Source organism: Choloepus didactylus, chromosome 14 (genome assembly GCF_015220235.1).
Source record: "Choloepus didactylus isolate mChoDid1 chromosome 14, mChoDid1.pri, whole genome shotgun sequence".
Taxonomy (NCBI): Eukaryota; Metazoa; Chordata; class Mammalia; order Pilosa; family Megalonychidae; genus Choloepus; species Choloepus didactylus.
In genome coordinates, this window is record NC_051320.1 from 99159800 (window position 1) to 99184680 (window position 24881).

The following is a 24881-nucleotide window of genomic DNA, read 5'->3' on the forward strand; positions in this document are numbered from 1 at the left end:
GTCTTCTGATCTTTTGATTTGGGTGTTTTGGTTTGGGTTCTCCATATCGTCTGGTTTTATCACATGCTTTAAGATTTTCTGTTCTTTTTGGCCCCTTGGCATTTGCTTTACTTGATCCCTAATTTGACAGAACTGCAGCTTGGTGGCGTACACTTTAACTAACCAGCAGATGGCGTCCGTGAGTCACCTATTCCCCTCAAGTCAGTTCTCCCTGACTTTGTCTTTGTGGTGTGTGGGGGTCTGATTCTTGTGGGGTCCAATTGGTGCACCAAGTTTGGGTGTGTTGCTGGTGCTGTCACCCTGAATGTGGGGCGTGTGTCTGAGCAGTTAGGGAGGGAGGACAGTTTAATAATCAAACCTCCCAGGTGTTCCTGAAGCTTTAAGGCTGTTGCTGGAGCCTAAGCCTTCATTTCAGTCTTTCCACTGATTGTCTCTGCCTCTGCCCCACAAGTCCTTGGTATTCACGTAGGGTCCCTGGGATTTCTGAGCGGTTCCCCCTTCCCAGCTGTGCTCTTCCAGGACCTCTGCTGAGGGAGGGCCGCGCTACATCACAAGTGTGTGCCGGCCCGCCAGGGAAGCCCTGGGTCACTGGGCTGTGCCGGGGCGCCCCAGCCCGCTTCAAAGATGGTTGAATGGGACGCGTTAACTTCCCCCTTTTCACACAGCTCTGCCCTCCCATCTCCGGGACAATCAGCCGTGGTTGTATTAAAGGCCACTGTCCATGGCCGATATTGTGGCGTGTGTGTAGTGCTGCAGGAAAAATTCCCTGTAACACTGGGTTTCTTGGCGCGGCTCTGGGCTGTGGGTCTGGCCCCGAGCAGGAGCGTCCCCTGCCCACTGGGGAGATGGCTGCAAGGAATGTGGTTTTTTTTCTCTCTTTGGCTCCCCTCTGCTCCTCTGGTCTCGAGACAATCAGCAGCGGTTGTGGGAAGGGGTATCCTCCATGCCAGACACCGAGGCGTTAGCCCAGCCTGCTTCTGCCATACTTCACTGCACAGCTCTCCCTGTCGTATCTGCAGCTGCTCCTGGGCTTTTTTTTTTAAAGAGCTGGTCCATCTCCAAATGCCAACCCACTGTTTCCCCACACCGCAGCGCGGCCATGGGACTTTCAGCCGACTCACTCACTTGTTTCAGAATGCAGGCTCCAGGTTTCACCAAATGCACATTCCCTGTGGATTTAGCAGACCTTGTCTAGCTGGTGCATCACTGGCAGTGGTGTTCTGGGTCACTTTCTGGTTTTTATCTAGTATTTTTCATGGAGGTGTTTTTTTGCCCTGTCTCACCTAGCCACCATCTTAGGTTCTCTGGATCATGCTTTTTAAAAAAAAAATTTAATGCAATTTTATTGAGATATATTCAGGCAGTAAACAGTCCACCCAAAGTACAGAATCCATAGCTCAGAGTGTCATCACCTAGTTGGGTATTCATCACCACAGTCAATATTAGAACATTTCATTACTCCAGGGGAAAAAAGGAAAAACAAACAAACAAAAGCAGAAAACCGAAAACATCCCATGCCCCTTGTCTCTCCATCATTGATCCCTGGCATTGGTGGGTACATTTGTAGCTGTTGATGAAAGAATGGTAAGACATTATTGTTAACTGTGGTCTGTAGTTTGTAATAAGTATGTTTTCCCCATATACCCCTCTTTTATTAACTCCTCATAATAGTGTTGTATATTTGTTTTAGTTCATGAAAAAAACTTCTTTAAATTTGTAAAGTTAATCACAGTCATTGTCCACCACAAGATACACTGTGTTATGTGTTCCCATGTTTTAACCTCCAGCTTTCCTTCTGGCGACTGTACATGACTCTAAACTTCTCCTTCCCACCACACTCACACACCATTCACCACCGTTAATTATTTGTCACAATAACATACTACCGTCACCTCTGTGCATTTCCAAACATTTACGTTTGACTCAAACAGCCTGCACATATTAAGCAACCACTTCCCATTCTTTAGACTCATTCTATATCCAGGTAAGCTATATTCTATATTTTATGTATATGAGTTTACATACTGTAATTAGTTCATATCAGTGAAATCATACGATATTTGTGCTTTTGTGTCTGGCTTATTTCACTCGGCGTAGTGTCCTCAAGGTTCATCCATGTTGTTGCGTGTTTCAGGATCTCATTCCTTCTTATTGTTTCAGTTTGCTAATGCTGCCAGAATGCAAAATACCAGAAATGGACTGGCTTTTATAAAGGGGGTTTATTTGATTACACAGTTACAGTCCTAAGGCCATAAAGTGTCCAAGGTAAGTCGTCCACAATCAGGTACCTTCACTGGAGGATGGCCAATGGTGTCCGGAAAACCTCTGTTAGCTGGGAAGGCACGTGGCTGGCGTCTGCTTGCTCCCAGGCTGCGTCTCAAAATGATATTCTCCAAAATGTTGCCTTGGGGCATTTTGTCCTCTCTTAGCTGCAGCTGCTCTTCAAAATGTCGCTCTCAGTTGCTCTGAGCTCCCTCTGATTGTGAGTCTTTGTAAAGGACTCCAGCAAACTAATCAAGACCCACTAATACATCTGCCCCCACAAGGTTGCAATGAAGAACATGAAATTTGGGGGGACATAATACATCCAAACCAGCACAGTAATAATCTGTCGTATGTATATACCACATTTTGTTTATCCATTTGTCTGCTGATGGACACTTGGGTTGTTTCCATCTTTCAGCAGTTGTGAGTAATGCCACTATGAGCATCAGAATGAGGTGTCTGTTCACGTCCCTGCTTTCAGTTCTTGTGGCTGTATCCCGAGGAGCGGGATTGCGGGGTCGTGAGGCAGCTCGACACTGAGCTTCCTGAGGAACCACACACTGTCCTCCGCGGCGGCTGCGTGTTTCCCATTCACCTGCAGCGAATGGGTGTGCTGTTTCCCCGCATCCCTCCAGCACTTGGAGTTCCCTGCTTCCTTGATAATAGCCTCTCCAGCAGGTGTGAGATAGTATCTGTGGTTTTGGTTTGCGTTCCCTCTTGGCTAGTGCAGATGAACGTGTTTTCCTGAGCTTTGTGGCCATCTGTGTTTCCTTTTGCCCATTCTTTAGTTGGGCTGTTTGTCTCATGGTCTCCTTTTCAGTAAACAAGCTCCTCCTGGTGGGGAGGAACCAGGATTTTCCTGCTGTGCTTGTGTGTGTTGTTGTCTGTGTGTCTGTCTGCCTGTCTCCCTCCCCACTTCCTGCAGCCAGGGGACTGGGCCCCCCGCCTGGATGACAAAGAGGGAGCCCAGACTCCTCAGTCCCGGCATTCTCGGGAGCGTGTGGACTCCTGGGACCCTAGCTGGGCTCCGGCAGGCAGGGCCACCCTCGTGACCTCTGTCCTCCGTCCTGGAGCAGGTCTGCGTGCCCGTGGAGTTGTCCAGCCCCTTGGCAGTCAGCAACCAGAAGGAAGTGCTGCGCTGCTTCACTGTGCTGGGTGAGCTGTGGGCGGCGGGGCCTCTGGGTGCACGGGGAGCCCCCGGGCCTGCTGTGTTGGCCGACGGCCTCTTGTGGGCAGAGCATGGGGGCGGCTTTGGGGGCAGGTTGAGGGGTGGAGGCCTGTTTCTCCTCCTTTGCTCGGCCTGTGTGTGGCTGGCAAGCCCAGGACCCCAGCTCCAGGGTCTGCAGCAGCTGGGCCCTGGGCGACAGCGGCAGGGAGCCCGTCCTCAAGGACATTGATATTGCCCTGCCTAAAGCCCTTCAGAGCCTTCCGTCTCCCTGTCCAGGTGCTCCTGCACCTGGCCCCTGGCCCACCTCACTCCCCGGCCCGCCCCCTGCTCCAGCACTTGGTGCAGTTCCCTCCGGGCCTTGGCACCAGCCGTCTCCTCTGTGCCCCCTCCCTGGGGCATGGCCTCCGTGACCCCCAACTTGAAAGGCCTTTGGCCCCTGTTGTCAGCTGCCCACTCAGGGTTCTGTGGTCTCCTGGAGAGCAGAGGCCTGGTCTTCTAGCACTGTGCTTTCAGACAAGACTTGACCCTGGGAGGGAGTGGACTGCTACTTCTGCAGGCAGGCTGGGGGGAGTGGGGGAGGAAGGAGAGGGGAGCCTAGCCCCCCTCACCTACCCCGCAGGGGTGGCTCATGGTGGGCAGAGGACAGCGGGTCTGCTTGTCCCCGATTCTGGGTAGACCCTGCAGGGCAGGTGCGCGGAGCCCACCTGACGGGTGCCCACAAGGTTAGCAGGGCTGGAGAGCCCGCAGAGGGCACTGCCGGGGTTCCCGTTCCTCGTGCTGGGCGGAGGGCCCCTTGGGTAGGACCGGCCAATTCGGGAGCCACCCTTGAAGCCTGCACCGGGCTCGGCAGGCTGTAGACGCCCCCCAGCTTTCGCCGGGCCCCGGGCCAGGAAGGGAGGAGGAGCGTGGCCCCCAGTGGGAACGGGCGCCTGACCCTTCTCCCCTGGGAGACACGCAAGCCCCCCTCAGTGTAGCATCTCCACTTGGTCTGGGCATGCTGCTGCCTGAGGCCCTGCAGCCTGGACAGGCTTCCTGACCTGCCACGCAGCTGCCCGTGGTGGAACTGGGCTGCAAAGCCAGGGAGCAGGTGGGAGGACCCTGGGCAGTGGCTGTCAGGCCTCGCAAGCTGAGAACCAGTGCCCAGCAGGGGTCTGCCCAGCTGTGGTCGCCCAGAGCTGGTGTGGGGACAGGGATGGTCTGGGGGTACATGCCCCAGAGAGGGGCAGAGGCACTGACGCTTGCTTGCCCTGCAGCCTGCTGCTTTCCGGACCGCCTGCTGGCCTTCCTGCTGCCCAAGCTGGACAGCAGCCACGAGAGGGTCCGCGTGGGCACCCTGCAGGTCGTGAGGCACGTCATCAACTCGGCCGGTGAGTGCCCACCGCACCCACCCTCTCGTGGGCGTGGGCCACATGCTCTGAAAGGAGCAGCTTGCTTTTATTCTTAAAAACATTTACTCCCATTTTCTGTTTTACAAAATCTCAGGCTTTTTGAAGAGTTGTGAGAAGGGTCTTCCTGCACCTGCCTTGACCTCGAGGCTGCCCCCTGGCCATGGCGCCCGGCGGGCCGTGCGGGCACAGGGCAGCGTGAATGCCGCCCCCCAGACCGTCAGGGAGCAGGCGAGCTGTCGCACATGCTCCCGGGCCGCGCCACTCGGGGCCAGTGTCCGCTCCGGGAGCCGCGTGTGGGGTGCTCGGGTCAGTCTTGAAGATTCCAGAGGAAGGCCCGCGCTCGGTACTCCTCGAGTCACGTTTTGATCACACAGCACCTGTGTCCTTTTCATTCAGAAGTCAGTTTTCCTGGCTATAAAATTCTTCGCTCATGTTTTACTTCCTGCAGTATCTTTGAATATGTTGCTGCATTCTCTTGTGGCATGGGGTCGCCAGAGTTAGCAGATGCAAACACACAAATGTCCCAGGTACTGCGTGGGACATTCTTACACTAAAAAGTTATTTGTGATTTAACTGGAATTCAAATTTAACTGGCCTTCCCCCATTTTATCTGGCAACTCTGTTCTGGCATAAAGCATTGCTCTCAGAGTCTGATGATAATTCAGTTTTCTCTCCTTATATGCCATGCCTTTTGTTTATTTGCTTGTTTCTTTCTGCTTTCATCTTTAGATGTCGAGAGGATTTTTCTCTGAAGTCCAGTAACTTCATTAGACTGCCTTGGTCATTCGGGGCCATGGGCCAGTGTTCTCCGGAGCCTGCTCTCCCGTACGCTGGTCCCGGCAGTTCGTCTTCTTCTGTTCCCTTGCTTTGGTTTTCTTCTTCAGGGGCTCCTGTTATCTGTCTGTTCTGTCTTCCTTCCGTATCTTCAATATTTGTCTCTTTCTCTTGACTCCTTTTTTTTTTTTCAATTGTTTCATCAATTGTAGCAAAGGCACCAGAGCAGTGCAAAATGTTAATGACAGGGGAGACTGCGTGTGTGAGGGGGGTATATGGGAACTTTGTGTTTCCCCCATGATTTTCCCGTAAACCCACAACCTCTCCAGCAACAAAAAATCCAATGCTATGTTGTTAAAATTTTCTGACTCAAATTGTTCCAGCTTTAACCATTGGGAGCTCTTTCAGTGTGCTGCTTTGTCCCTTTGACAGGCGCCCATCGTTGTGCCTTCTTCAGGCGCTTCCTTGCTGTCTGGCATTATTCAGGCTCAGCTCAGTGTATGTATTCCTGTTGTTGGAGGAGGACATTAGAAGCCGCAACCTGGGCTCTGCGTGTGCTTATTTCTACTTGGGCAGTGTTGACTTAGCAAGGAAACACGTGTTCGTTCTAGCCTCTGTCCACACATTGAGTACTTCTATGTGTGTCCGAATCCACCTGCGTTGAGGAAGAGGTTGATTTTACCAGAATCTCCAGCTCTCACCCGTCACTGCAGGGGCTTCCGGCCCCCAGCCCGGCCTGCCGGTGGCCCCCTCCCTCAGTGAGAAACCCGGCCCCCGCACATGCCCCCGTCTGTTAGGTAGTTCCCTTTCAGAGTCCCATCGTTAAACCCTGTGCCCCTGGGGGGACAGCACCGCCAGCCACCGTGCGTGTTCACGCGGGTTCCCCTCGCCTTCCTCTGCAGTCGCCACTCGTTTCGGAAGCGACGTGGGCAGCCCCTAACTCCCCACCCTTCAGGGAAGTCATTCCTTACAAACGTATGTTACACAGTGAGCTTGTTCTGCAACACTCTGCATTCCATTCCGAGATCCTCTGATTCCTAAATGCTTTTTTAAAATTTGCATACATTGGGTTCACTCTTTGTGCTGTAAAGTTCTGTGGGTTTTAACAAATACATAGTGTCATGTGTCCACAATTACAGAATAGTTTCAGGCCCTAAAAAATCTCCCATGCTTCATTTATTCCACCCTCTCTCTCAGAAAACCCCTGGCAACCACTTTCCTGTTTACGTTCTATAGTTTTGCCTTTTCCAAAAATCTATATAAATAGAATTACACAATTAGACTGATGTCTTTCGCGTAGTGATATGTATTCAAGATTCATCCAGCTTTTTCATGGTTTGATAGTTCATTCCTTTTTTTAAATTTCTAATTTTAAAATTAAATTTTTTTTCTTTTGTTAGATTAGTTGTGTTTTGTATAAACATAACCCAACTCATGTTTATACAGAATGGTCATGCATAGAATGCAGGATTCCCACCTACCACCCTGCATTATTACCCTGCATCTACATGCAACATGTGTCACGATTGATGAGAGCACTTTTTTATAATTGTGCTATAGCTAGAGTCCGTGGTTTCACTTAGGGTTCACTGTGTGTGTACTGTTGTTCCTTGGGCTTAAAAAAAGTTTTATTTTTACTGTATATACAGTCTGACATTTCCCCTTTTAATCACATTCCGATAAATACTTTGGTGCTGTTAATTGTTCACAATGTTGTGCTACCTTCTTGCCTGCTTTTTGTCTCCTCATTTCTTTTTTTTTTTTTTATCATCATTTTATTGAGATATATTCACATACCACGCAGTCATACAAAACAAATTGTACTTTCGATTGTTTACAGTACCATTACATAGTTGTACATTCATCACCTAAATCAATCCCTGACACCTTCATTAGCACACACACAAAAATAACAAGAGTAATAATTAAAGTGAAAAAGAGCAATTGAAGTAAAAAAGAACACTGGGTACCTTTGTCTGTTTGTTTCCTTCCCCTACTTTTCTTTTTTTTTTTTTTTTTTTTTTTTTTTTTTTTTTTTTTAATCATCATTTTATTGAGATATATTCACATACCACGCAGTCATACAAAATAAATTGTACTTTCGATTGTTTACAGTACCATTACATAGTTGTACATTCATCACCTAAATCAATCCCTGACACCTTCATTAGCACACACACAAAAATAACAAGAATAATAATTACAGTGAAAAAGAGCAATTGAAGTAAAAAGAACACTGGGTACCTTTGTCTGTTTGTTTCCTTCCCCTACTTTTCTACACATCCATCCATAAACTAGACAAAGTGGTGTTTGGTCCTTATGGCTTTCCCAATCCCATTGTCACCCCTCATAAGCTACATTTTTATACAACTGTCTTTGAGATTCATGGGTTCTGGGTTGTAGTTTGATAGTTTCAGGTATCCACCACCAGCTACCCCAATTCTTTAGAACCTAAAAAGGGTTGTCTAAAGTGTGCGTAAGAGTGCCCACCAGAGTGATCTCTCGGCTCGTTTTGGAATCTCTCTGCCACTGAAGCTTACTTCATTTCCTTTCACATCCCCCTTTTGGTCAAGAAGATGTTCTCCGTCCCACGATGCCGTGTCTACATTCCTCCCCGGGAGTCATATTCCACGTTGCCAGGGAGATTCACTCCCCTAGGTGTCTGATCCCACGTAGGGGGGAGGGCAGTGATTTCACCTTTCAAGTTGGCTTAGCTAGAGAGACAGGGCCACATCTGAGCAACAAAGAGGCATTCGGGAGGAGGCTCTTAGGCACAAATATAGGGAGGCCTAGCCTCTCCTTTGCAGCAACCGTCTTCCCAAGGGTAAAACTTATGGTAGAGGGCTCAACCCATCAAACCACCAGTCCCCTATGCCTGTGGTCATGTTAGCAACCATGGAGGTGGGGTAGGCGAATACCCCTGCATTCTCCACAGGCTCCTCAAGGGGGCACTACCACTATTTTTTTTTCCTTGTTTTTCTTTTTTCTTTTTTTTTTTTTTCTAACTTTCCCTTCTTTTTTAAATCAACTGTATGAAAAAAAAAAAGTTAAAAAGAAAACAAACATACAATAAAAGAACATTTCAAAGAGACCATAACAAGGGGGTAAGAAAAAGACAACTAACCTAAGATAACTGCACTTTTTTATACTTGTGCTATAGCTAGAGTCCGTGGTTTCACTTAGGGTTCACTGTGTGTGTACTGTTGTTCCTTGGGCTTTAAAAAAGTTTTATTTTTACTGTATATACAGTCTGACATTTCCCCTTTTAATCACATTCCGATAAATACTTTGGTGCTGTTAATTGTTCACAATGTTGTGCTACTTTCTTGCCTGCTTTTTGTCTCCTCATTTCTTTTTGATATTTAGGCCTCGCCTCTTTGTCTCCTTCCGTTTCTCACCTCACTTATATTTCTTCTAGTTTCGTCTTCCTTTCTGAGGTGACTTTTTTCTTGTATATGTAATTTGTTCCTTAGTTCCCTTGCCTCATCTCTCCCGGCTTTTCTTTCAGGTCTGTCTCCGTTTGCCCCGTGCTGTTTAGCTTGTCGTGAAATGTTCAGAGACCCCTGCTTTGTCTGGTGCCTGTGCTGGCCCTCTCCTCTGCGGGCGGGGAGCTGGCCCTCTCCTCTGCGGGCTGGGGAGCGAAAACAAACACTGCGGGCAGCGTTTGCAACCGAACCAGGTGGACAGGGTCCCCGGGAACCCACACTAGCAGCGCACAGACTTGCAGAGCCCTGGGGCCTGCACAGGACAAGGAGGGGTGACAGGGGTGGGGTGGGGGCAGATTAGCTGGGAACCGGGAATGGGAAACAAGCAGGACCAGAAGGCAAGGGCCCACGGGAAGGAGCCCTGGAGGAGCCTGAGCGGCCTGCGCTGTGGCACCTCCACTAGGAAGGAGCCCGAAAGCCATCGAGGCAGAAGGATGGTCAACCCAAGTTGGGGAGGGACAGAGCGAGGAGGTCCCCGAGACGGAGCTGCCACACAAACATTGCAAGGGCAGGCTCCCATATAAGGCTGTGAGCTAACCCACACGGAAAGGGGCAGCCAAACAGCTCTGGGGGCTGAGAACGAAGCAGGTAAGGAGCAGCGTGGCACCCCGCCCACAGAGGAGAGGGCCAGCACAGGCCCCAGACGAAGCAGGGGCCCCTGAACATTTCACGACAAGCTAAACAGCACGGGGCAAACGGAGACAGACCTGAAAGAAAAGCCGGGAGAGATGAGGCAAGGGAACTAAGGAACAAATTACATATACAAGAAAAAAGTCACCTCAGAAAGGAAGACGAAACTAGAAGAAATACGAGTGAGGTGAGAAATGGAAGGAGACAGAGAGGTGAGGCCTAAATATCAAAAAGAAATGAGGAGACAAAAAGCAGGCAAGAAGGGCTAGACTCGCCCTGTGGTGCCCCTGCAGGGGCTCTGGGTCCCCTCTTCCCCTCAGCCTCTCCCATCGTCCTTTCCCGGTCCCACTGAGCGTCCTGTCCTGTTGTGGGGTCTCCTCTCCCTGCTCTGCTTGGCCAGCTCCTTCTCTCCCTGCTGCCCCCATGATGCTCTCCAGCCTGGGCCTGCCGCATTATTCTTCTCAGCGTCTTCTTGGTTCCCTTCGTGGTATTATTTCACCTTGGATGATTTTGTTGCCCGGGTGGTTTTCTGCCTTTCCCATGGGGGCCGTGGCTGCCTGTGTGGAGTTATGTCCCGAGCTTGGATGAGGGCCTGGCCGGCCGTCTCGGCGTAAGCTTGAGTGGGGAGCGTACACATGGGAAAGGACACCCAGCACTGGTGGGCATGGCTGCCCGCATGTCTGGTTTCTTCTTTCTGCTTCCAGGTTTGTTTGTTATTTTGAATCTCAGGGATGGGGAACTGGGTTGATCTCACCCTGGGTCTGTGCCACAGCCAGCGTTCCGTGGGCCCTGGGCTCCTCTTCTGGGAGGGGCCTGCTCTCAACTCGTGCCAGTTGCTATCCATTGCCTGTTTTCATTCTTTAGTCTTTTTACTCTTGTCTTGGGAGACGTAAATACCTGCTGAACGCTCACAAAGCACGCACAGACGGTTAAGGAACTGGGTCAAACTGCTGTCCCCTCTGCAGCAGTCACTGCCCCAGCTCCTCAGACACCTCCCCCGTTGGCGCCTGACAGTGCAGCAGTCTAGCCTGCTTCTCACGTGCTTTGCTGCCATCCAGCACGACGTCGCGGCTGCTGGAGCAGAGGCTCGCCCGTTCCTGTCGGTGTCCTGCCCCATCCGACTGCCTGCCTCCACAAACGCCCACCTGGGCCGTGGCCGGGTGGGATTCTCAGTGAGAGTAGGAGCTCCTCCGGCCTGGGTCCTTCACGTGTCCTGCAGGCCCCGTGTCCTCAGCTTTCCTGGTAACGCCAAGTAGCTGTCCCGGCACCAGGGCCGGTTGCTCGTGCCCTTGCTTGCAGCTGCCGCCACCGCAGGCTCACCCCCGGCCACCAGTGCCATCGCCCCCCAACACTGCGGACCCCGCATGCTGTGCTTGTGCTGGCCCTGGGATTTCTGCTTCTGCCGTGGAACCTTTCAAGTCTTTTGCTCATTTTTCTAGGGACTGTCCGCTGTTTTCTCAGCAACTCGTTAGGACTCTGTTTACAGGGATGTGAGACCTTTTCAGTTGGCTTCGTGCTGTCTCTGATGAACAGACGTTCTAAACTTCACTGTCATCCTTTGTCATCTTTTCCTTGATGGTTAGTTCTTTTAGTACCTTGTTAAATGCTTACCAGTTCCAAGGGCATGAAAATATCCTTCTATACTGTTTTGTCTTACAATTCAGTCTATAATCTGTATTTTCTTAGCACGTTCAGTGGACCTCTCTTTTTGCTGTTTTGTCATGTGGTTATTACCACAAGCCAACATCAGCTCTTGTGGTGTGGGGAGTGGGCTCAGCCGCTCGCCAGTGCAGAGGCTTCCACAGGGCCCCTGGCCCCTCCTCTTGAAGCTGGGAGGTGACCGTCCTCCCTGCTGGGAGCAAGAAGCAGTGCACAGCCCTCCGGGGACGGAGCTGCCGGGGGCACTGCTCGGTGCACTCTTTCTATTTTGCTTAGTCACTCAGCCACTTCTGTGATATTGACTTTTATCCCCACTTAAATATCAAGAAAAGTGAGCTCCTCAGACCAGTGGCACCAGCTTACCAGGCAACGTGTGGGAAATGTCAGCTCAGGGCCCCACCCCAGACCTGTGGGGCCAGAACCGCAGGCTGGGGCCACACTGAGTGACATGCTTTCCAGGTGGTTCTGGTGCTGCCAAGTTTGCAAACCACTCTAAAGTAACTTCCCCAGATGTTCTACTTTGCTAATGCTGCCAGAATGCAAAACACCAGAGATGAATTGGCTTTTATAAAAGAGGGGGTTTATTTGGCTACACAGTTACAGTCTTAAGGCCATAAAGTGTCTAAGGTAACACATCAGCAATCAGGTACCTTCACTGGAGGGTGGCCAATGGCATCCAGAAAACCTCTGTTAGCTGGGAAGGCACGTGGCAGGCGTCTGCTCCAAAGTTCTGGTTTCAAAATGCCTTCCTCCCAGGACGTTCCTCTCTAGGCTGCAGTTCCTCAAAAACGTCACTCTTAGTTGCACTTGGGGTATTTGTCCTCTCTCAGCTTCTCTGGAGCAAGAGTCTGCTTTCAGCGGCCGTTTTCAAACTGTCTCTCATCTGCAGTTCCTGTGCTTTCTTCAAAGTGTCCCTCTTGGCTGTAACTCCTCTTCAAAATGTCACTCACGGCTGCACTGAGTTTCTTCTGTTTGTCAGCTCATTTATATGGCTCCAGTGACTCAACTTAGACCCACCCTGAATGGGCAGAGCAACGTCTCCATGGAAATTATCTAATCACAGTCATCACCCACAGTTGGGTGGGGCACATCTCCATGGAAACACTCAAACAATTACAATCTAATTAACACTGATAGGTCCACCTACACAAGATTACATCAAAGATAATGGTGTTTGGGGGGACATAATACATTCAAACTGGGACACCGGGATTTCAGCCCTCAAGCCTATTTTTTTACACACTGCCTGCCTTTTAACTTTTTAATTAGGAAAAATCATGTTATTTGGAAAGGAAAAAAAAACACTTGTCTCGTTGATCTCTTGCAGCTGCTCAGATGGAAGTTAGGAAGCCGTTTATTCTCTCTTCCATGAGGCTTCCTCTTCTGGACACCAACAATCAGGTAACCTGCAGGGGCAGCTGGAGCTCCCCCGATGGGCTGCGGTGCATGTGACCAGGTCTGGGGGCTGCAGCCACTTGGCCGCCACCCTCCGGGCCTGAGCCAGCCTTGGGCGGGAAGTGCAGGCCATTGCACGCTGCTGGGCCAGCAGGGAGCTCTCCCACATCTTGCTCTTGATAGGAAGAGCAAGGCATGAGCGAGTCATGAAGTCAGGGAACATTCCTCGAGGACACCCTCAGGCTAGTGATCCAATAGAAGGGCTCACGGAATGCAGAAAGCCACCGTCCTCGTGGCTGTGCGACAAGGCAGGTTGGAGTCAGCCAGGGGTGGGCTGCAGGGCAGAGCCCGGAGGTCCCCAAACACGGGGCAGCCAGGTGTCCTTTCTCCCTGGGAGTCAGCATGGCAGCAGCCATTCAGGGCAGCTCGCCAAGCTTGGGGCTGGGCTCTCTGTGGGGTGCTCAGTCTCGAAGACATTGGTCACCATGTGGCTGACCTCCCAAGATCAAGCTGATACCGCGTTGCCCAAAGCCCCCGTCCACCCAGTCCCACTGGAGACTGTGGTGTGGCTCCCCACCTCCCACGAATCTCACTTGGCACAGGCTGCGTGGCATGGCCCAAGGCCCCTGGGTAACAGGTCTTCTCAGCAGGCAGCACAGTCCGTGTGCTCAGTGGCCATGTCCAAGGCCTGAGGGCAAGGCCAGTCCCTTCCCCTTCACCAGTTGACCCGGGGACCATGCCAGCCACCCTGTGGTCGGCCCAGGGATGCTTGTGCTTGGACTAAGGAGGACCCCTGGCCCTTGGGGGCTGCTCCAGCCTTGCACCAGTCCCAGGCGTCCCACAGGTCCCTGGGCCTGCACGTCAGGACTGTCTGTGAGAATCTCATTATTTGTCCCCCAGAAGCAGGTGCAGGTGTGGGTGTATGAACAGGTACAGGCGGGGTGTTAGAGGTCTGGGTATGGGTGTAGGTGTGGGTATAGGTGCAGTTACACGTGTATGTCTGTGTACACATACGGGTATGGTGCAGTTGTGAGTACAAATACAGGTGCCGGTGCAGGTGCAGGTGTGGGTGCAGGAGTGGATGTAGGGCATGTTTGGGTACACGTGCATGTGTGGTACAGTTGTGGGTGCAGGTGTGGGTATGGACATGGGTGTGGGTACAGGTAGATGTCTGGGTGCAGATATGTGTGCGGTAAGGTTGCCATTGCAGGTGTGAGTGCAGGTGAGGTTGAGGTTCTTTTCTCCCAGCCTGACCATTGTGATACCATCTGAGTGCTCTGCCTCTAGGTCTTTTCCTGATCTCCCTTTGTCCTGGGCAGGTGAAGCGGGCTGTGGTGCAAGTGATCAGTGCCATGGCCCACCACGGCTACCTGGAACAGCCTGGAGGCAAGGCGATGGTGGAGTACATCGTGCAGCAGTGCGCACTGGCCCCTGAGCCGGAGGTGAGGAGGGGCCGCTTCCCCCACGTCCTTGGGGGCCTGGGACCAGCCAGCGAGCTCGATCACGTGCTGCCTGGCCACTGCCGGGCGCTGATCCGGGTGGTGAGGGGCTTCCTCTAGTCATGGGGTCGTGGTCGCAGCTTCCAGGGAGTCCTGGTTACCTGGGTCAGCTCCTGGAGGAGGCAGAAGAGTCTTGTTCTGTGGGGTCTTCAGGTAAAAAGTCTTAAACAAATGCCGATTTTTTCATGAAGGAGAGCAAGTTAGAATGTGGTGAAAGTAACCTGCAGGTGTGACTAGGTGACCTCAGCGTCTTGGAGCAGGTCTACTCAGATCTGTTTGGGGTACGCTGCACTTCTTGGATCTATAGTTTTATGTCTTTCACAAGAGATGGGAAATTTTCATTGATTATTTCCTCTATCATTGCTTCTGCCCCTTTTCCCTTCTCTTGTCCTTCTGGGACACTCTGACACATATATTCATGTGTCTCATGTTGTCATTCAATTCCCTGAGACCCTGCTCAAATTTTTCCATTCTTTTCCCTGTTCTTTTTTGTGTAGGATTTCAGATGTCCTGTTCTCTAGTTCTTGAATCCTTCCTTCTGCCTCTCTAAATCTGCTGTTCTACATCTCCATTGTGTTTTTCATCTCTCCTATTGTGCCTTTCATTCCCTTAAGTTCTGCCAATTGTTTTTTCAAACTTCCAAATTCTTATATTTGCCTAATGCTTTCTTTATGTCCTTCATCTCTTTTGCCATATGTCCCCTCAACTTGTTGATTTGATTTTTGAATTGATTTAGCATATTTGTTTGAAGATTTTTAATTAGTTATTTCAACTCCTGCATCTCATTTGAATATTAAGCTTGTTCCTTTGACTGGGCCATATCTTTGTTTTTCTAGTGTGATTCATAAGTTTTTGTTTTCTGAGCATCTGGTCTCTTTGATTACCCCAGTCAGATTTTCCTAGACCAGATGTGCCCAGGTCTCAGGAGGAGGCTGTATTCAGTATGAGGTTTCCCTGAGGGTGAGACCCAGAAGGTTGTCAGACTTTCCTGTGAGGCCTCTAGACTCTGTGCTTTTCCTGTCCTGCCCAGCAGGTGGCACTTGTCAGTCCGCAGCTCCCCACTGGTGTAAAGAGGTGCGGTGCCTTTAATTCTCAGTTGACCCTGTCCCAGCCAGGGGCTGAGGGTGTCAGAAGCCATGCTTAGGATTTTCTGTTTTTTTTTTCTCCCCAGCCCCTAGGGTCTGAGATCTCCGAGGGAGGATCACCACTTGAACTGGGCCCTGCCTCCCCCTTTTCTTGGGGAAGATAAACCCCTTAAGGATTTATCTCCTATATTTGTCTTCTTCCTTTGTCTCTCCAACTGTGTTAACTCTACCCTTGCCTGGGTCAGTACTGACAATTGAAAATGCCTGAGGCTTTCTCTAATGAGCTACTCAGAATGAGAGGGAAAAAAATAAAAAAAAACATCACCTTTTCGGAGCTAGTCCCCAGCCCCCCAGTTACCAGTCAAGAACCAGAGTTGGTACCTGGTTCTGTGTGCCCCTTTTCTTGGGGCACAGCCCTTATTCAGTATTCCGAGCTCAGCCGACTCCAAAAGTGCCTGTTTTTATTTATGTGGTTTTTTTCCATAGCCCTGCCTCCTCTCTACTGGGAGAAACTTCTGGGTTCTTTTCCTGGTTGCTCCAGGTTTATCTGTGCTCATAGCTTGTATTCGGTAGTCCAAATTCATTAATTAAAACCGCAGCTGGAGCTTGGTTGAGCTACCTTCCCTTTCTCCTAGTAGATTCTTCTTTTTCCCACAGGGAAGTGTTTCAGCTTAGCCTGCCGTGCTGGTGGGGGAAGGTGACAGCACCGCAGTTCAGGAGCTTTCCTTACAGTTCTGTGCTGCGATCTCAGCCGTTCCACCCATTCCAGGCTGGTGCATGATGTTTGTCTGGTCACAGATGTCCCCCAACATTTGTTCCAGACTGGTTACTAGTTGTTCCTGGCTATATGGTAGTTGTTCCAGAGGACTAACTAAATTCCACACCTCCCTATGTTGCTATGTTGCCCTGCTGGCGCGTATTTTTTATCCAAACTTTCTTTTAAAGGCAGATTCATTGAAGTATAAGTTACATATGTACATTTACACTTTTAACGGTACACCTGTGTACTGTTTGACAAATTCATGTGGTTGTACAGCTATCACGTCAGGGAACAGAACGTTCCATTACTCCTAAACCTCTCTTTGCCTCTTTGTAATCAGCTCTGGCCACCCTTAGCTCCTGGCAACTGGGGTTTGTTTTCTGTCCCTGTAGTTTTGCCTTTCCCAGAATGTTGTGTAAATGAATGATGCAGGATGTATCTTTTGAGTCTGAGTTCTTTCACTGGAGGTCATCCAAGTTACAACCTATATCAGCAGTTTGTTCCTTTTAACTGCAGAGTAGTAGTCCATCCTTTGGATGTACCACAGTTTGTTTATCCACGCAACAGTGAAGGGACATTTAAATTGTTTCCAGGTTTGGCAATTGTGAATAAAGCCTCTGTGAATATTTTGGTACAGGGTTTCGTGAGAACACACGTTTTTGTTTCTTTGAGTCAATAAATGTAAATACCCAGGAGTGGGAAGCTGGAGCAAAGGGAAAGCGTGTGTTCAACTTCATAGGAAACTTCCAAACTGTTCTCCAAAGCGGGAAAGTGGCAAAATGTGGCGACACACGTGCAGCATTCCTCCCGGGGGAGCTTGTTTGAGGTTCAGAGTCTGAGGCCCAGGCAGCCAGAGCCTCCGAGCGTCAGGGAAAGATCCTGCAAAAGCCAAGTTCCCGACACTGCTCACAGGCAGCCCTGCACTCACCTGGCCCTGCAGTGTGTTGTCCTTTCATCTAAGTCATCAAATTTATGGCCGTAAAATTGCACATAGTATTCCCTCACTAACCTTGTCATGTTTGTAGGATCCATGGTAATGTCTCATCATTCATAACTGATATTGATAATTTGTGTCTTCTGTTTTTTTTTTTCTTGATCAGTTTTGCGAGAGCTTTATTAATTTTATTGATCTTTTCAAATGGGATTTGGTTTTGTTGATTTTCTCTATTTTATTTTTAATCTTATTGATTTCTGCTCTTTATTGTTTCCTTTCTTTTGCTTCCTTTGAGTTTAATTTTCTCCTTTTCTACTTCCTTAACGAGGAAGCTTAGATCATTGATTTGAGTGAGGCCTTTCTTCATTTCTAATATAAACATTTACTGCTACAAGAAAGAGGAAGGTCCTGCAGACAAAGAACAGACACAGGAAGTTCACCAGCTCATCCTGAGAAATGTTGAATAACTGGTTATCCACAACATCCTTGTCCTGTTCCTGATCTTAAGGGGAAAGCTTCCCATCTTTCACCATTGAAAATGATATTTGTTTGCTATGTATTGGTTTTTCATAAATGCCCTTTATCATTTTGAGAAAGTTCCATTCTTGTCCTAGTTCATTGAGTATTTTTTTTGTGAAAGGATGCTGAATTTTAGTAAATGCCTGTTATGCATCAATCGAGATTTTTTTTTTTCTCTTCATTTGATTAATGTGGTATGACACATTGATTGGTTTTCTTATGTTGAACCATCCTTGCATTCCTAGAAGAAATCACAACTGGTCATGGTGTATGATCCTTTTAATATACAGTCAGATTCAGTTTGCCAGTATTTGTTGAGGATTTTTGTATGTAAATTCACAAGGGATATTGGTATTTTCTTTTCTTATGCTGTCTTTATCTGGCTTTAGTATCGGGGTAATGCTGGCTTCATAGAATGTTTTAAGACATAATACCTCTTCTTCTGGTTTTTGGAAGAGTTTGAGAAGGATTGGTGTTAAATCTTTAAATATTTGGACAAATCTAGCAGTGAAACCAGCTTGACCTGGACTCTTCTTTGTTGAGAGGTTTCTAATTCCTGATACATTCCCTTTATTTGTTACAGGTCTGTTGAGATTTTCTATTTCTTCTGTGTCAGATTAGGTCATTTGTTTCCAGAAATTTTTATATTTCATCAAGGTTTTCTAAATTGTTGGCATGTATTTGTTCTTTTTACCTTCTTAAAATTTTTTTTCTGTGAAGTCATTGGTAAAGTGCCCACTTTCATTCCTTCCTTTAGTTATTTGTGTCCTCTCACTGTCTCTCTCAGTTTGTCAGTCTGGCTAAAGGTTTGTCATTTTAATTGATCTTTTCCAAAAGCCAGGTTTTGGTTTTGTTGATTCTGTTGTTTTTCTACTTTGTTTATCTCTACTCTAGTTGTTACTATTTCCTTCCAGCTACTAATTTTGGTTTTAGTTTGCTGTTCTTACTCTAGTGTGAAGTTTGGTTATTGATTTGTGATCTTTCTTCTTTTTCACTATAGGCATTTAGAGCTATAAATTTCCCACAGTGCCTTCACTGCATCCCGTGAGTTTGGTATGTTGTGTGTTTTTGTTATTATTCGTCTTGGATACTTCCTAATTTCCTTTGGGCTTTCTTCTTTGACGCATTGGTTGTTTAATTTCCAAATATTTGTAAATTTTCCAGTTTTCCTTCTGGTATTGAAATCTAGCTTTATTCCATTGTGGTTCTAGAAGATACTTTGTATGATTTCAATACTTTTAAATTTATTTAGGTTTGATTTGTGGATTAACATGCAACTGAAAATGTTCCAGTGCACTTGAAGAAGAATGTGCATCTGCTAATGTTGGGTGGAGGGTTCTATATGTGCCCATTAATTCTAATTCATTAATAGTGTTTTTCAAGTCCTCTAGTTGCCTACTGAATTTCTTCTTAGAAGTTTTATCAATTATTGAAAGTAGTATGTTGAATTTTCCAATTATGGTAGAACTGTCTATTTCTCCCTTCAATTCTATCAACTTTTATTTCATACATTTTGGGGGCCCTGTTGTGAGGTGTATATATGTTTATAATTGTTATATCTTTTTGCTGTAGTGAACCTTTTATCAATATATACTATCCTTCCTTGTCTCTTATAATCTTTTTTGACTTAAAGTCTAATTTATCTGACAATAGTAAAAGCACTCGGGCTCTCTTTTAGTTACTGTTTACAACTATTACTTTCAACCTTTTTGTGTTTTTGTACCTAAGGTGAGTCTCTTGTAGATAGCATGTAGATGGGTCATGCCTTTTAATTTTTTTATTTTTAATGCAATTTTATTGAGATTTATTCAGGTATCAAACAGTCCATCCAAAGTATACAATCAGTGGCTCAGAGTGTCATCACCTAGTTGTGCATTTATCACCACAATCAATTTTAGAACATTTTCATTACTCCAGGGGAAAAAAGGAAAAACAAACAAAAGCAGAAAACCCAAAACATCCCATGTCCCTTATCCCACCCCGCCATCAATCCCTGGCATTGGTATAATATATTTGTCACTGTTGATGAAAGAATATTAAGACATTACTGTTAATTATAGTCCATAGTTTATAATAGGTATTTTTTCCCCATATACTCCTCTCTTATTAACTCTTTGTAATAGCTTCATACATTTGTTCTAGTTCATGGAAGAAATTTTTTATATTTATACTGTTAATCTCAGTCATTGTCCACCACAAGATTTACTGAATTATCCAGTCCCATGTTTTATCCTCTGACTTTCCTTCTGGTGACATACATGACTCTAAACTTCCCTGTTCAACCACACACACACACAGTTCAGCACTAGTAATTTTACTCACAATACTTTGCTATCATCACCTCTATCCATTTTCACTCATTTAAATTCAACCTAGTCAAATACTCTACACATCTTAAACAACTGCTCCCCATTCTCTAGCCCCATTCTATCTCCTGGTGACCTGTATTCTAGATTCTGTGTGAGTTTACATAGTATTCAGTGAGATCAAACATTATTTGTCCTTTTGTGTCTGACTTATTTTACTGAACATGATGTCCTCAAGATGCATCCATGTTGCCATATGCTTCAGAGCATCATTCCTTCTTACTGCTGAATAATATTCCATCTCACACACACACACACACACACACACACACACACACACACAAAGCAACCCAAATGTCATCAAAAGATGAGTGGATAGACAAAATGTATGTATATACACACACCACATTTTGCTTATCCACTCCTGTGATGACATTTGGATTTCTTCCACCTTCAGGCAATTGTGAGTAATGCTGCCGTGAACATGGGTGTGCTGTTTGTGTCCCTGCTTTCAGCTCTTCTGGGTATATACCAGTAGCAGGTCATAAGGCAATTCTATACTTAGCTGAAAGCCTCCAAGCTGTCTTCCACAGCAGCTGCACCATTTTATAGTCCCAGCAGCAAAGAACGAGTGTTCCAATTTCTCCACATCCTCTCCAGCACTTGTAGTTTCCTGTATTTCCTGTTTGTTTTACAGCGGCCATTCTAGTGGGTGTGAACTGTTATCTTACTGTGGTTTTGATTTGCATTTCTCTAATAGCTAGTGAAGATGAGTGTCTTGTCATGTGCTTTTTAGCCATTTGTATTTCCTCTTTGGAAAATGACTCACCCTTGAGTACAGTGTTAGCTGTGCGTTTGTCATGTATGCCCTTTATCATGTTCGGGAAATTTCCTTCTATTCCTATCATTTTTAAATTGAGTTGTCTTTGTTGTTGAGTTGTAGGATTTATTTCTATATTCTGGGTTTCAAACCCTTATCAGATATGTGGTTTCCAAATACTTCCTCACATTGAGTTGGCTACCTTTTCACCTTTTTGATAAAGTCTTTTGAAGCACAGAAGTATTCAATTTTGAGGAGGTCCCATTTGTCTATTTTTTCTTTTGTTGCTAGTACTTTGGGTGTAAGGGCTAGGAAACTACTGCCTATCTCTAGGTCTTTAAGATGTTTTCCTATATTTTCTTCTAGGAATTTTATAGTACTGCTTTTTATATTTAGGTCTTTGATCCATTTTGAGTTAATTTTTGTATAGGGAGTGAGATAGAGATCTTCTTTCATTCTTTTGGATATGGATATCCAGTTCTCACAGCACCGTTTATTGAAGAGACTATTCTGTTCCTGTTGGGTGGACTTGGCAGCCTTGTCAAAAATGAATTGACCATAGACCTGAGGGTCTATTTCTGAACTCTCAGTTCAATTCCATTAATCAATATGTCTATCTTTATGCCAGTACCATGCTATTTGACCACTGTGGCTTTATACTATGCTTTCAAATCAGGAAGTGTGAGTCCTCCTGCTTCGTTCTTTTTTCAAGATGGTTTTGGCTATTCAAGACCCCTTTACCTTCCAAATAAATTTGATAATTAGCTTTTCCATGTCAGGAAAGTAGGCTGTTTAGATTTTGATTGGTATTGTACTGAATCTGTAGATCAATTTCGGCAGAAATTGACATCTTAACAATATTTAGCCTTCCAATCCATGAACACAATAATGGTCTTTCCATTTATTTAGGTCTTTGATTTCTTTAGCAATGTTTTGCAGTTTTCTGTGTGCAGGTCCTTTACATCCTTAGTTAAATTTATCACTAGATGTATGATTCTTTTAGTTGCTATTGTGAATGGATTTTTTTCTTAATTACCTCCTCAGAGAGCTCATTACTAGCATAGAGAAACACTACTAATTTTTGCATGTTGATGTTGTATCCTGTCACTTTGCTGAACTAGTTTATTAGCTTTGATAGCTTTGTTATAGTTTTTCCCAAGGCTTTCTAAATACAGGATCATGTTGTCTTCAAATAGTGAAAGTTGTATTTCCTCCTTTCTGATTTGGATGCCTTTTATTTCTTTTTCTTGCTTTATTGCTTTAGCTAAAATTTCTAGCACAATGTTGAATAAGAGTGGTGACAGTGGGCATCCTTGTCTTGTTCCCGATCTTAGAGGGAAGGCTTTCGGTCTCTCACCGTTGAGTAGTGTTAGCTGTGGGTTTTTCATATATGCCCTTTAGCATGTTGGGGAAGTTTCCTTCTATTCCTGTCTTTTGAAGTGTTTTTATCAAGAAAGGATGCTGGATTTTGTCAAATGCCTTTTCTGCATAATTGAGATGATCGTGTGGTTTTTCCCTTTCAATTTGTTAAAGTATTGTATTACATTAATTGATTTTCTTATATTGAACTACCCTTACATACCTTGGAGAAAACTCACTTCATCATGGTATGTAATTCTTTTAATATGCTTTTGGATTCAATTTTGAAGTATTTTGCAGACCATGCTTTTTCATCCAATTAGCCATTTTCTGTCTTTAATAGGGTACTTTAACCCATTGATAGTTAAGGTAATAACTTAGAAGGAAGAATTTACTTTTGCCATTCAGCTATTTGTTTTCTGTATGTCTTATATGTTTTTGTTCCTCATTTACTCCATTATTGCCTTTTTTTAAAATTCATTTGCTTTTTTAGTATACCATTTTGATTTTTTCTTCTGTCCTTTTTTTCTTTGTTTTTAAATTATCTTAGTGGTTAACTTTATCATGACAGTTAACATTTTCAGCTGACAACAACCTAGTTTGACTAGTACCAACCTATGTTCCATTGTATATAAACTCTCTAGAACTAGGAATCTCTATCCCTCACGCTTTGTATTGTTTTTGTGTCAGATTACATCTTTATGCATTGTATACCTATTAACATAGATTTAAAATTTTTTATACATTTTCTTATTAAGTCATATAGTGATGAAAAAGCAGTTACAAACCAAAAGTACAATAATACATGATTTTATATTTACTTTAGTAGGTACATTTATCAGTGTTCTTTCTTTATCGATATTTCTTCTTTTGGTTTTGAGTTACTGTCTAGTGTCCTTTTAATTTCAGCCTGACAGACTTCATTTTGCCCTTTTTTTTTCTTTTTGCTGCAGAAAGCTTTATTGTTTACAGTTAGTTCACTGGCTTATTAAATGGCTGCAATGTGGCTGGTTAAAAAGATGCCTCTTGGCTAGAGGAAGGGGCTCAGGCAGAGGCCTGGATGCCAGGGGAATGCTGAGGGACCCCCGCCAAGACCTCTGGGCTCCGGAGGCGCCTCGTCTTGCCTGCAGGTGAGCCGTTTGAAGAGGTGATTGTCTGGCCCAGCCTGTGAGCCGGCCAGCCCATGGAGGTTGGTCAGGTGGTCGCCCATCTTCTTGAAGAGTTTACCTCCTCATCTAGGAAATGATTCTCCACAAAGTCACAGAAATGAGGGTCTGTGTTGGTAGCACCCAGTGCATGGAGACCCAGAAGGGCCTGCCTCAGGCTTCTCTACAGGGCCGACTTCCACGGCCTCCAGGATTTTGCCCACCCATCTTGGGATGGCTCTGCACCTCCTGGAAGAGGGTGTAGCCACCACCCTGGTTTTGCATCTTCAAGAGACACTTGGTGCCCTTGTGCTCCCCCTTCACCAATTTGCAAAAGTGGTTCATGCCCTTCAGAGCCACATTGTCACAGTAGAAGTCAGAGTCCCGTGGGAGGCAGGTGTAGGAGGCCTGTAGATGCAGGCTGAGCAGGTGCTCAACAGAGGCTTCCACTTTGGTGGAATAATTCTGGTGGATTTGGGAGCTCACGGGTAGATAACAGTGAGGATCTCACCACAGAAAAACAGTGTTAGCTGGCCCCAGAAGCAGGTGATGATCAAGATGGTGGTCCTGGACATTGCAAGTAGAGAGGCAGGTGGTGGGTGGGGGCTGAGTTGGTGGCAGGAGAGTCCCCAGGTCTGTTCTGTTCAAATGCTGTTGAGATAAGAGACAGATCTGCTGGACCTCTGGGCTCGCTGGACCTTAAGCACTTCCTGTAGGGCTGGTTTTCTGATAACAGACTCCTTCAGCTTCTATTTATAAATGACCAAGTTTCTCCTTCATTTTCAAAGAATAATTTTGTCAGTGAAAGAATTCTTGGTCAACAGTGTTTTTCTTTAAAGACTTTAAATATGTCATTCCACTGCCCCCTGCCCTCTGTGGTTTCTGGTGAGAAATTGACTGTTAATCTTAATGAAGATCCTTTGTATATGACAAGTTGCTTTTCTCTTGGGGCTTTCAAAATTTTCTTTTGCCTTTGGATTTTGACAATTTTACCATAATGTATCTTGTTGTAGATCTCTTTGTATTTATCATGCTTGGAGTTTGTTGAGATTCTTGGATGTGTAAATTCATGTCTTTCATCAGATTTGGGAAGTTTTGACCATTATTTCTGCAAATGCTTTTTCTGCTCCCTTCTCTCTTATCCTTCTGGGACTTTTATGAGGCAGATGTTCATATGTTCAATGGTTTCCCACAGGTTCTTCAGGTTCTGTTCATTTTTCTTCCTGCTTTCTTTCTTTCTGCTCCTCACACTGGATAATTCATTGGTGTTGTTTTCAGGTTCACCTATTCTTTCTTCTACCTGCTCAAGTCTGCTTTTGAATTCCTCTAATGAGTTTTTCATTTCAGTTATTATACTTTTCAGGTCCACAATTTCTGTTTGGTTTCTTTTTATAATTTTTGCCTCTTTATTTGGAAGACAGTATTTTCTCCTAATTTCCTTGAGTTCTTTGTCCATGTTTTCATTTAGGTCATTAAACATATTTGGACATGTTGATGTAAAAGTCTCTGACTCATAGTTCTAAGGTATGATTTTCCTCAGGGATGGTTTTCATGCAGTTGTTTTTTTTTTTTTTTTACCCTGCAAATGGACTATACTCTCCTGGTTCTCTGTGTGTTGTGTAATTTTTTTGTGAGAACTGGACATCCCGAGTGTTACATTGTGACTCTGGGAATGTTATCATCCCACTCC

At 46.1% G+C, this 24881-nt stretch overlaps 1 protein-coding gene across 18 annotated transcripts in view; it reads left to right on the forward strand.

The window, feature by feature from the left end:
- The window catches only part of MROH1 (maestro heat like repeat family member 1), a 111032-nt gene that overhangs the window by 62821 nt on the left and 23330 nt on the right, over window positions 1-24881 (forward strand). For 14 of the 18 annotated variants that reach the window (XM_037803118.1, XM_037803110.1, XM_037803121.1 and 11 more), the window contains exons 12-15: window positions 3342-3420; window positions 4687-4800; window positions 12697-12770; window positions 14084-14206. In XM_037803118.1, the coding sequence (XP_037659046.1) occupies window positions 3342-3420; window positions 4687-4800; window positions 12697-12770; window positions 14084-14206 (390 nt within the window). Of the gene's footprint in view, window positions 1-3341; window positions 3421-4686; window positions 4801-4915; window positions 5203-12696; window positions 12771-14083; window positions 14207-15293; window positions 15338-15434; window positions 17164-24881 lie in introns of those variants that run through there. The other 4 variants (XM_037803125.1, XM_037803126.1, XM_037803123.1 and 1 more) reach the window with 4 other exon arrangements.